Source organism: Solea senegalensis, unplaced genomic scaffold (genome assembly GCF_019176455.1).
Source record: "Solea senegalensis isolate Sse05_10M unplaced genomic scaffold, IFAPA_SoseM_1 scf7180000015355, whole genome shotgun sequence".
In the NCBI taxonomy this organism is placed as follows: Eukaryota; Metazoa; Chordata; class Actinopteri; order Pleuronectiformes; family Soleidae; genus Solea; species Solea senegalensis.
Window position 1 is genome coordinate 1 of NW_025321306.1, and position 9,781 is coordinate 9,781.

At 39.6% G+C, this 9,781-nt stretch overlaps 3 protein-coding genes across 4 annotated transcripts; 1 reads left to right on the forward strand and 2 right to left on the reverse strand.

The window, feature by feature from the left end:
- The first annotated feature begins 649 nt into the window (after positions 1-649).
- Positions 650-2,520, forward strand: xgb (x globin). Its single transcript, XM_044017384.1, has 3 exons — positions 650-964; positions 1,242-1,322; positions 1,798-2,520. The coding sequence occupies exons 1-3, from the start codon at positions 848-850 to the stop codon at positions 1,915-1,917; spliced, it is 318 nt and encodes a 105-aa protein (XP_043873319.1). The 5' UTR covers positions 650-847; the 3' UTR covers positions 1,918-2,520.
- srp14 (signal recognition particle 14) lies at positions 2,077-4,848 on the reverse strand. Its single transcript, XM_044017383.1, has 5 exons — positions 4,735-4,848; positions 3,564-3,636; positions 3,364-3,476; positions 3,242-3,274; positions 2,077-3,111 (listed from the first exon to the last, which is right to left on the reverse strand). Exons 1-5 carry the CDS (start codon positions 4,756-4,758, stop codon positions 3,022-3,024), a joined length of 333 nt encoding a protein of 110 aa, XP_043873318.1. The 5' UTR covers positions 4,759-4,848; the 3' UTR covers positions 2,077-3,021.
- Positions 4,849-5,380: 532 nt separating this feature from the next.
- On the reverse strand, positions 5,381-9,771 carry LOC122762189 (5'-3' exonuclease PLD4). 2 transcript variants are annotated; one of them, XM_044017390.1, is made up of 11 exons: positions 9,566-9,771; positions 9,326-9,389; positions 9,073-9,233; positions 8,464-8,647; positions 8,262-8,382; positions 8,036-8,163; positions 7,747-7,947; positions 7,019-7,158; positions 6,768-6,933; positions 6,577-6,673; positions 5,381-6,033 (listed from the first exon to the last, which is right to left on the reverse strand). In XM_044017390.1, exons 2-11 carry the CDS (start codon positions 9,374-9,376, stop codon positions 5,831-5,833), a joined length of 1,452 nt encoding a protein of 483 aa, XP_043873325.1. In that variant the 5' UTR covers positions 9,377-9,389; positions 9,566-9,771; the 3' UTR covers positions 5,381-5,830. The 2 variants fall into 2 exon arrangements, with proteins under 2 accessions (XP_043873325.1, XP_043873326.1); XM_044017391.1 differs by having other exon boundaries at positions 9,326-9,400.
- Positions 9,772-9,781: the final 10 nt, after the last annotated feature.

Here is a 9,781-nt window from a genome sequence, read left to right on the forward strand (position 1 = left end):
TATAATAACCCAAAAAAGTCATAGTATAGTATTTCGTTCAAAATCGGTCAAAAAAGTCATGGTAAAGTATGTCGTCCAAAATCTGTCAAAAAAGTATTGCTCAAAAACGTCAGTACAGTATGTCATCCAAAATTAGACAAAAAAGTCATAGTATAGTATGTCGTCCAAAATCTCAAAAAAGTCATAGTATAGTATGTCGTCCAAAATCGGTCAAAAAAGTCATAGTATAGTATATCGTCGAAAATCGGTCAAAAAAGTCATAGTATAGTATGCCGTCCAAAATCGATAGTATAGTATAGTATAGTATAGTATGTTATACTTTAGATTTACTAAAGTATGACTTTTTTGTCAAATTTTGGATGATATACTTAACAATACTAAATACAACTGTGTCCCATTTAAGGGACTGGACAGTGTTAGCTTAGCTGGGAAGGATAGGTCTAGTGCATATCTTGATATAAAAACCACACTTTTGTCATCGTCGTAGACGGAGCAGGCAGCAGCTCACACAAACAGCACTGTGCTACGAGACACAGACCTGCTCACAACAGTGTATGATACAGTTCGTAAGCGTGGTTTATTCGATGCTGACAATGTTTCCTCTGTGTTTGCGTTGTGAATTTCTCTGTGAGATGAATAAAGTATCTATCTATCTTTTAATGGCAGATATTCAAATAATTTGTCAGATCTTGTGACAAAGAGTGCATACAACAAAAAAAAACATTCCAGTGAAAAGTTTTGGTTCTTCTTTGTTCAGTATTACTATTATACCATCATGCACTTAGTCATAAATGTTTAAAAAATACTTCTTCCTCTTTTCTGCTCTTCCTTCTTGTCTTTCAGAGTGATGTCCTTTATCGAGAAAAGCGTGGCTCGCCTGGACCAGCTGGAGAGACTGGAGGCTCTTGCTCTGGAGCTGGGAAAAAGCCATTATCACTACAATGCTCCACCCAAATACTTCAGTGTAAGACCCTGATAACCCCACACAGCTGTGGCTAAACACTGTCTGTTCACTGATTTAAAGAGGAGACATCATTTCACTGCACACTGTCGCTCTTTGTGATAGAGCTACCGTTATACCGAGACCCTACGACCACAGCAGCTACACGCAAACACACCCACTCTTTCAAATAATAATGATAATACTAATAAATAAATAATAGCAGTGGGGTGACTCACTAACTTCCCTGGTTACCATGACACAAACATGTCATCAAGTGTCTCCCGTAATTGTTTTCCAGTATGTTGGAGCAGAATTCATCTGTGCAGTGCAGCCCATCCTGAAGGAGAGGTGGACAGCTGAGCTCGAGGAGGCTTGGAAGGTAAGTGTGTGTGTGTATGTAAAGTGTATGTTTGTATATAAAGTCTGTGTGTGTATAAAAATGTGGTCGTTGAGCTATTCTAACTATTCTGGGAAAATACTTCATGAATGAGGCTTGATATGTGCAACCAGTGCATGAACGATGAGTGGCGGCGTGTCTGAAATTAGCGTCAGACGTGTATGTGTGTCTCTTTTTTTTTATATATATATATTTAATGAAATGCCCTGTGAAACATGTCAAAGAGGAAAACCAGTGCAGCACAAGTTTGACTGATGTAAACGTTTACATCTCACTGAACCATAAATGAGCAAACTGTCACATCACGTCACGCCAAGGTTTCCTGTGTTACTAATACAGACTTATTAGATACAGTCCTTGCACTTCAATTTTAAGTCAGACAGATTTCTTCTCAATCTAGTGTCTTGAACACACACTCAGTTAAACCTTTTTCCCCTGATGTCGTTCACTGATCCAGACCATGTTCCAGTACGTCACCAGTCTGATGAAGCAGGGATACCACGAGGAGAGCAGCCGGCAGCGGCACCTCACGCTGTCCCCGAAGGACAGACCAGAGAAGAGCAACACAGCGCTATGAGACGCTTCTTCTCTAACTTCACCACTCAAGACTGTTTCCACCAGAACAGCACAGAAATGTGTCCCTGTATATAATGTATTTTAGCGTCTTGTTTTCTACATTGCTCATGTTTATGACAGTCATTTGTGATCTAAATCAAGGACAGACAAAGACACCGCAGACTTTAAACGATGCACTTTATTTGTGAACTTAAATTCTGCTGCAGATGTGATGATGAGACAGGACAATTGACTGATAACATGTAGCAGCTGTGGATAAACCTGCCTTGTATTTGTTATCAACAGAAATGAATCATATAATTACAGCCAAATCTGTCTCTTTAACTCAAAAAAATCTAATATTTCTTGTGCTATTTAACTCAATCATAACAATCGTTGAAATAACAACATTAACTGAATCTATACTGTACATTGTATTGGTGTTATACAAATTAAGACGTCCAGTTTAAAAGCTTGGCATGGGGATGTGATTCAAAAAGAAGAGGGCACATAATTGTACAAGAAACAAATTAAAAAGTAAAAACTTAAAATACAGTTTCATCTCCAAACACCAAGCTATGTCAAACACCGTGAAATTTGACAAAATAAAAAACAGAAGACCTGATGACATTTGGTTTTTGTATTTCTGAGCACCCGAGCGAAAAGTTTTATAATTCAAAGAAAGAAAATGGACACAGGCCAACTCGGCTTAAAAAGGTGGAGCCACTGATAACATAACATAAATAATCAAGGACAATTAAATAAAATGAAAGGCAGTTAATCATTCGCCTCGATGGATTTGGCTCCAGATGTGACATGGCTGTGAATGACCTGCAGTGGCGATTCAGCGCAGTTGACCTGCTTCATCTCGTATGAGTTTGGAGACACCGCTGGGTGTCCGGCTCCAAATCACCGATGGCACTGAACAGCCAGGGATGAGACATTACCATGCAAACAATGGCATAATATCAAAGCAGTCGCCAGGTGGATGAGCGGTGAGTCTGAGGCCTCGGGTGAATGGGTAGAAACTAAAGCCTGGTGTGGCGACAGAGGTCTTCCCCATGTTTTTCCCACTGATCGTTCAGGCCAGTGTAGGTAACCAAGGTTACGTTTGAGAGTCTGTTGCTCATTGGGTGGCTTTAGTTTTTTTGCTTTTACTTTTCTTGTCTTTCTTCTTAAGTCCGTCCATGTGAGCTCTAAGGAGGTTGGAGTACGCCTGCACAGAGGAGATTAGGATTAAGTCACAAGTGACAAAAGATGATTGATCTTTTACAATAACATCAAGAGAACAGCGATCAGAGGTAATCGCATTTAAACAATTACAACATGAAACCAGCTTGACCTACCATTTGAAACTTGATTACTTCTTTGGAGCTGATCTGAAATCACAAGGAAAACAAACAAACATCAGCTTCTGGAAAGCATTAAAAGACAGAAGATCAGACTTTAGAAACCCTTAAATGCTCACCACTGTGCTAATTTTCTTCTTGCCTTCAGACGCTCTGATCAGACATTTGTTGTCTGCTGGTTCAAATGACTCCGAGTGGCCCTTTCTGGGTACTGGCTTGGTCCTTCCATCATCTGAATATTGACATTATCACACAATCAATATGCAGCTGATCAACAAAAATGATCATGGTCGACGTGGAGCAGGAGGAAGCTACTTACACTTCTTTAGTGTGATGACAACACTGCCAGATGTTCTGCACTTCTGAAAGAGCCGCGTGAGTTCTGTGAGGAACTGAGGACCAGAGAGTAAAGGATGTCAGCATCTCAAGTCATACATTACAGCGGTCACATCCAAAATATAGATAATTGATCATTTTACGTTCAGAGAGGACATATCTTTGCAAAGACATGCTGCAATAAAATACATTTTCCTTCATTAAAATAACAATATTCTATCCTGTTCAAACACTATTCAGGAAGTAGTGACTTGAGTTTTGCTTTAGCTGAAACCAACCATTATGCTCAGTTACGCAAGAAAGTGAGAAACTAAGCGTACATTTCTCGGGAGGCATTTTGAATGTGTCTGCTGACTGGCTCACACTGGTTGATCTTAACACAGGTTACCAGGGCAACACAATTTAATCTGCGTTGATTTTCATCACTTTCCTGACTCAAAATGCTTAAGCAGCAGTTTGCCAACAAGTATTGGTCATTTATTTGTTTATATTTATTGAGTTATAAATGTGGGAAACCCATATTAAATAAATCAACTTCATTAGAAAGCTACATTTTGTAAGTGAATTATGCCACTTATGCCCCCATTAATGTAGTTTACATGATAGGTTCGAGCGTATATTTTCAAGAAAAAAGCTGAAGCATACAATTATTAGTACATTTATTTTCATTAATGTTTGGTAATCTGAAATAATTCAGTTATTTTACTTATCAAGTGTGTCATTTTTCCAAATAATGAAAGGCCAAATGATAAGTAAATGAATATGAAAACGATTTGAATTATAAAACAGGGTAAGCTTGGTAGTTGTATTTAAATGTGTAGATGAAATTGAAAACATCTGTCTCTGACTTAACTAGTCTCTCTGGACAAAAACGTCATAAACACGTCATCATTTCGACAAAGCGTCACATTACATACACATGTGTAAGAACACGATAATGTATTATCGTGTGTAAGGTTTAATAAAGCAGCCTGGTTCTAAACCCGATGTTAGCTTAGGCTAAGCCTAAAGCTGGCTAATGAGTCAGTCTGACGACTCTGACAGAATTTGACTCGCCGATGGTTGGACAGTTAAAGCGACAACAGGGTCGTCTTTATTTCTATTTCATAATCAGAAAAGGACAACACAACAGATTAGTATTTTGCGATTCTTACCGAGTCGTTTTCGAGAAGTACCATGTTTCTGACTTGTGTTCAGCTGTGGAAGAAGCTCACTAGCCCGCAAGCTAACTGCTGGGAAGCACACGTACTACTCAACGCAGAGCTCCGCCCTGCGCGAGCACCATGGAGGTGTGCAGTTTAGATCACAGCGCCACCTAAAGCCTGGGAGAGGAAAGACAGCACCAAACTCCAGATGAGTCCACCAGTAAAATATATTCAAATTATTCACATTTCATATTTTTATGTTATATGTTCTGTTTATTGGTGATTATATACCAGTAAGCTATCATGTTGCACAACCTTGTGCTAGCGCTATGAAAATGAAGAGTCCGTTTTTTAATGCGTGAACAAATCTTAAAGCTGAAATCAAATCTCCCTTGTTTCTTGAAAGTTCCAGCAAAAGATAAACCTGACAAATGGCTTTTGGCTTAAGGTGGTTTGGAGGGAGTTTTAATGCCCTTTTATTATTCCTCAACCAATACAGACAGGTTGAAAAAACAAAACAAAAAAAACGATGAAATATCTCATGAATTTGAATTAAAATTCTCTTCTTTCTTTTGAGGCAACATTCTGGCAAAACGATACTGCTCCAAACACACACATTCATTAGCCTGAGTCAAACATGGAGGAGCCTCAAAACTGCTTATACTGAGCTTTATTTATGCTTCAGTTGTTCATAAATATTAACATGTTCAATAATAAAAAAGCATAATAATACAGTATAAATCATACATAGGAAAATCAGTCAACATGTAAAAACCACAAAGAAACAGTGCTCAGCCAATAAACATTATTTGCAGTAACAAGATTATTAATGAATTAATTAAAATTAAACAATTTCCTTCAGGATAATAAAAGTATTCTGACTCTGAAAATGACTTGATGTGACCTTTAGGTGCACACATTACCCTTTAAACAGTATGTTTAAAATGTATTAAAATAAACATGAATCTTCAAGTAAACTGATGATTTGGACATATAATACTACACACAGATAATACAATATAGACAACAGCAAAAAAATCGCAACTTTTTCACTAATACAACATCAGTACCAATATGTATTTTTTTTGTTCCTGCAGAACTGAAGTCACGTTGACAGTGCACAGTCTGGGTGTTTTCCAAGGTCAGCGAGATTCACAGCAAACTCAGAGTTCCAGTCTCTGTCAAACACGGCGCGCAGCTGCCCCTGCAGGGCCTTGGTCTTCCACACGGGCCGAGGAGCATGCTGGGAAACCACAACGCCCACTCCAGCTGTGTTCAAAAAGTAGTCCCCAGACCAGTTGGAGGTACCTGGGTAACAACACAGTGTTCTCAGGTCAGTTAACTAATATAAACAAATGTCTATTACATTCAAACCATTGTCAAATGAGTTCATTCAAGTGTCTACACTGGAGTATGACCACAGACCATATAAAAACATAGTGGACATAGAAGTGACAATATATTATGATAATAATAGCCACCAGGGGGCAACTGGATTGGTAGCAAATTTGTAATAAATCTGGCTTGATTGTAAATTGACTGTAAATTATGTTGTCAATTCTTCTTGCCCCCACCCGGCCCTGCACTGCTGGTACATACACACAAACGCTCCCTAAGTTAGATCTGGTGGTATGGCTTGGCAGAGTCCATTTTGAATGATTGAATGGTAAATGGTTTGTATATATAGATATATAAGGCACTTTTCTAGTCTTGTTGACCGCTGATTTGCCATTCACCCATTCACACTCCGGGAATCTACCGCTGAGCTACCAGCCTTCTGAACCTTCTGTTCAGAAAGACCAAACAACAATCATTTTAAATGTGTTAAAAAACAGAACTCATTCTACTCACCAATGTAAGCGACTTTATCCGTCACCATGTATTTATTGTGGTTGACTCTGGCGTGTGGAATATCAGACTGGTTTCCTACAGGCACAATGTACAATTTCTGAAGGAAAAAAAGAGATATTTCAAAGTTAAAAAAAAAGAAAAAAAAAGATCTTCCCCTTCAAAACAGACATTTATTTCATGCCGTTTCTTACTACTTGGATGTTGATGTCATGGTGGGGGCTGTCCATCGAGGCCAGAGACTGAAGGAATGGCAGCATGGTCGGGTCAGAGTCTCGCCCGCAGCTGATCAGCATCCGGACCCTGACCTTGCTCTCAAACGCAGCCATCCGGATGGCATCGTCAATGAACGGCCAGTATCTGTGTTCAGTTAAAGCATCCAATGTCACAAAGATCACTGATGGAAATAAAAAAAAATTTTTCCCCCTCTGTGTACCAGGTTTACCTCTTAGGATTGTGAAAGCATGTGGCAGGGATGTACTCCATGACAGCAACATCAACATAGTGCTGAGCCTCTGAGATGATGGACAGAATAGCCTGCAGGTCCTGAGTCCTCGATGAAGGACAGAATGATGGTGGAGATACCTGGGGTAAATAAAATATGGAATAAAAAATAAGTAAAATATGTCTTATTCATGTAGTCAACGGTCCCTGCCTGAATCTGTCACTATCTTCTCATGCTGTATTATGTCACTAACCACACATGAAAGTTACCTGCTGCCTTGAATGTGAGTAAACACCACTTATGAAACATATTGTTGAGCTATTGATTTGATGTTTAATCTTACTATACTTGCTTTTATCCTGCTCTGTATTTATATAGCGCAGTTCTAGTCTTGATGACCCCTCAAAGCTGCTTTACACTACAGTTTTGCCATTCACTCACACTATGTCACACTCATTCACATGCTGTCAGGAGCAACGCGGGGTTAAGATTCAAAGTGTTTAGGGTTAGGGGTAATTGTCTTGCCCAAGGACACATCGGCATGTAGGATAGCAAGTACAGGATAAGTACAATTTTACATTTTGAAAATGTAGTATATTAAATATCACACACTGGACCTTTAATAACTAGGTATTTCCCTAAAGTTGTCACGATGGTGTTTAAGATAAGCACTTATTTCTGCATGACCTCATGAGGGGAATAAATGGTGAAAAGGAAGTGAAACTCACTGAGAGGTAAATACTACTGGAGACATTTTCAGATTCCACCAGCAGGGGGTGCTGTTTGTTGATGTCAGTGTCATACTGTGAGGGCCAGGGCCTTGGCAGGGAGCTGTTGGCTTGTCCCATCACCCAGTAGGACTTAAAGATCTTAGTGAGGTCCTGTGCTATAGTGGAGCAGTTGTAGATGACCACACCAAGTTCCTTCACCTGTTTAATGAAACGCAGTATTCAGGGAAATGTTTCAACCTTGTTGTCGTCGTCGTCATGGATACCGACTGGAGGATTTTAGCTCGACCTGAGTGAGAGCCCTCCAGTCCATGTTGGCACTTCCAATGAACACGTGTTTCTTATCAACAATCCAGAACTTGCTGTGGAGGACACCTTTCGTCAGGCGGCCAAAGTTCACCTTCTGCACCTGAACTCCTGTAGACAGAGAGAGAAGTTCAGTGAGGAAGTGAGTCAACAAACTGTATGTGAACACCTAACATGGGTGGATTTCACGTGTGAGAGTATGTTCCAACCTTTTTCCTTTAGAATCTTTAAATCTGTGGAGTTTGTCTTGAATGTGGGCTCACTGACTACCACTCGGACAGACACGTTCCTGGAGGGCAACTCCTCAAGTCTTCTCAGGATGTCTTTACCCTGACGAATAAAGGACAGACTAACCTTATTAAAAACAGATTTCTCACAAACTTTGTAACTTTCTTATTTATATTTCCTCACTGGTGCGTCCGTGGACGAGTTAACGTTGACGTCTTCGCCGGTCAACGTCCAGTAGAAAGAGACCACGTCCACTTCCTCCGTTGCCATGGAGAGAAGATCTTTCCAGACTTGCTCCAGAGGAATCCCACGCGTTGCATTGGGTTTATATTTCATATACAGGGGAATGCTCTCCACCAGGGATATGCTGAGGATGAGAGGAGGACAAAAGTGTGAAGTCTTCAGGTGTTCATAGTAGCCCTGAACACTGGAATATACCTCTACTACAATCCTGTATAGCTGAAGAGCCTCAAGAAAGAGTTGTTCTATCCAGTATGCTGCATTGGATGTTTAATAGAAATCCAGTATTTCACTGCATATTTTAGTCTTGCATTTCAGTTTTATTTCCTCTTTTATATTATTTAGGCAGTGTAATTATAAAGCCACATGAAATACAAACAATTTTAACTATTAATCTATTCATCAAGTATGAAACACTCAGTTGGCACGTCAGTAAAATGAGATCAAACGTTGTCTTGACTTAAATCCATCAGCGTGCATCAGTTCCTGATTGCTATTTTTAGTGCACACCCATGTTTACAGCCACTGAACAGTATTAAAATGGTCTGTTACCTGCACTGGTCTGCAGTGACATTGCACCCTCTGTCGTCCCGAGGAAGCGTATCGTGTTCTTCCGGTGTCGGTGGTCTCTCTAGAACAGCGATGGCGAGCAAAATCCCCAGGACAGTTAGAAAGACCACGAGCACAACTAACACCACACAGCTGGTCGACCTCTAACAAGCCACAGAAAGAATAATCAGAGAGTGAGAAAAGTGTCATATGAAAGAGTGAGTATTTTGCTAAGCATTATTTGTCGCAGCCTCACCCTGCTGCTGGAATCATAGTCATCATGAAGGCTTCTGTACGTAGAAGACATTTTCTTTCCCTCACTGTTAAAAATCTAAATCAGAAAAAAACTATTGTTTAAGATAATAAACACATCTGAGATTTGACAATTCAAATCGCAGTAATCACTGACCTCATTATCAGGCTGTTGGTTTAACTCTTAGAAAGGTTGGTTTTTCAAGTATATAAATTAAAAGAAGAAGAAGAAAACACAACTTACACAAAGATGATGGAGATGCTTTCCTCAGAAACTGCTCTCTCCCTCTTCAGTGCTCACTCTAAACTGAGCAGAAGTGATAGCTCTCCTTTACAATACACTCCATCTCAGTTCCCATTTTTACTTTCATTTCTGGCTTTGTGACTCATATTACCCAGGCATAAAAAAATAACAGAGCAGAGAATATGTGATAAAAAAAAAGTTAAAAAAGAGATAAAA

Excerpts from the sequence above, each read along its gene's own strand:
- LOC122762189 (XM_044017390.1), bottom strand. The coding sequence starts at position 9,376 with ATGTCTTCTACGTACAGAAGCCTTCATGATGACTATGATTCCAGCAGC. Across the intron at positions 8,164-8,261 it reads AAAGATTCTAAAGGAAAAAG|GAGTTCAGGTGCAGAAGGTG; the intron begins GTTGGAACATAC and ends CTCTGTCTACAG. Across the intron at positions 7,159-7,746 it reads CCAGTAGTATTTACCTCTCA|GTATCTCCACCATCATTCTG; the intron begins GTGAGTTTCACT and ends TATTTACCCCAG.
- srp14 (XM_044017383.1), bottom strand. The coding sequence starts at position 4,758 with ATGGTACTTCTCGAAAACGACTCG. Across the intron at positions 3,275-3,363 it reads AGAAGAAAATTAGCACAGTG|ATCAGCTCCAAAGAAGTAAT; the intron begins GTGAGCATTTAA and ends TTGTGATTTCAG. Across the intron at positions 3,112-3,241 it reads AAGTAATCAAGTTTCAAATG|GCGTACTCCAACCTCCTTAG; the intron begins GTAGGTCAAGCT and ends TCCTCTGTGCAG.
- xgb (XM_044017384.1), top strand. The coding sequence starts at position 848 with ATGTCCTTTATCGAGAAAAGCGTGGCTCGCCTGGACCAGCTGGAGAGA. Across the intron at positions 965-1,241 it reads CTCCACCCAAATACTTCAGT|TATGTTGGAGCAGAATTCAT; the intron begins GTAAGACCCTGA and ends ATTGTTTTCCAG. Across the intron at positions 1,323-1,797 it reads AGCTCGAGGAGGCTTGGAAG|ACCATGTTCCAGTACGTCAC; the intron begins GTAAGTGTGTGT and ends TCACTGATCCAG.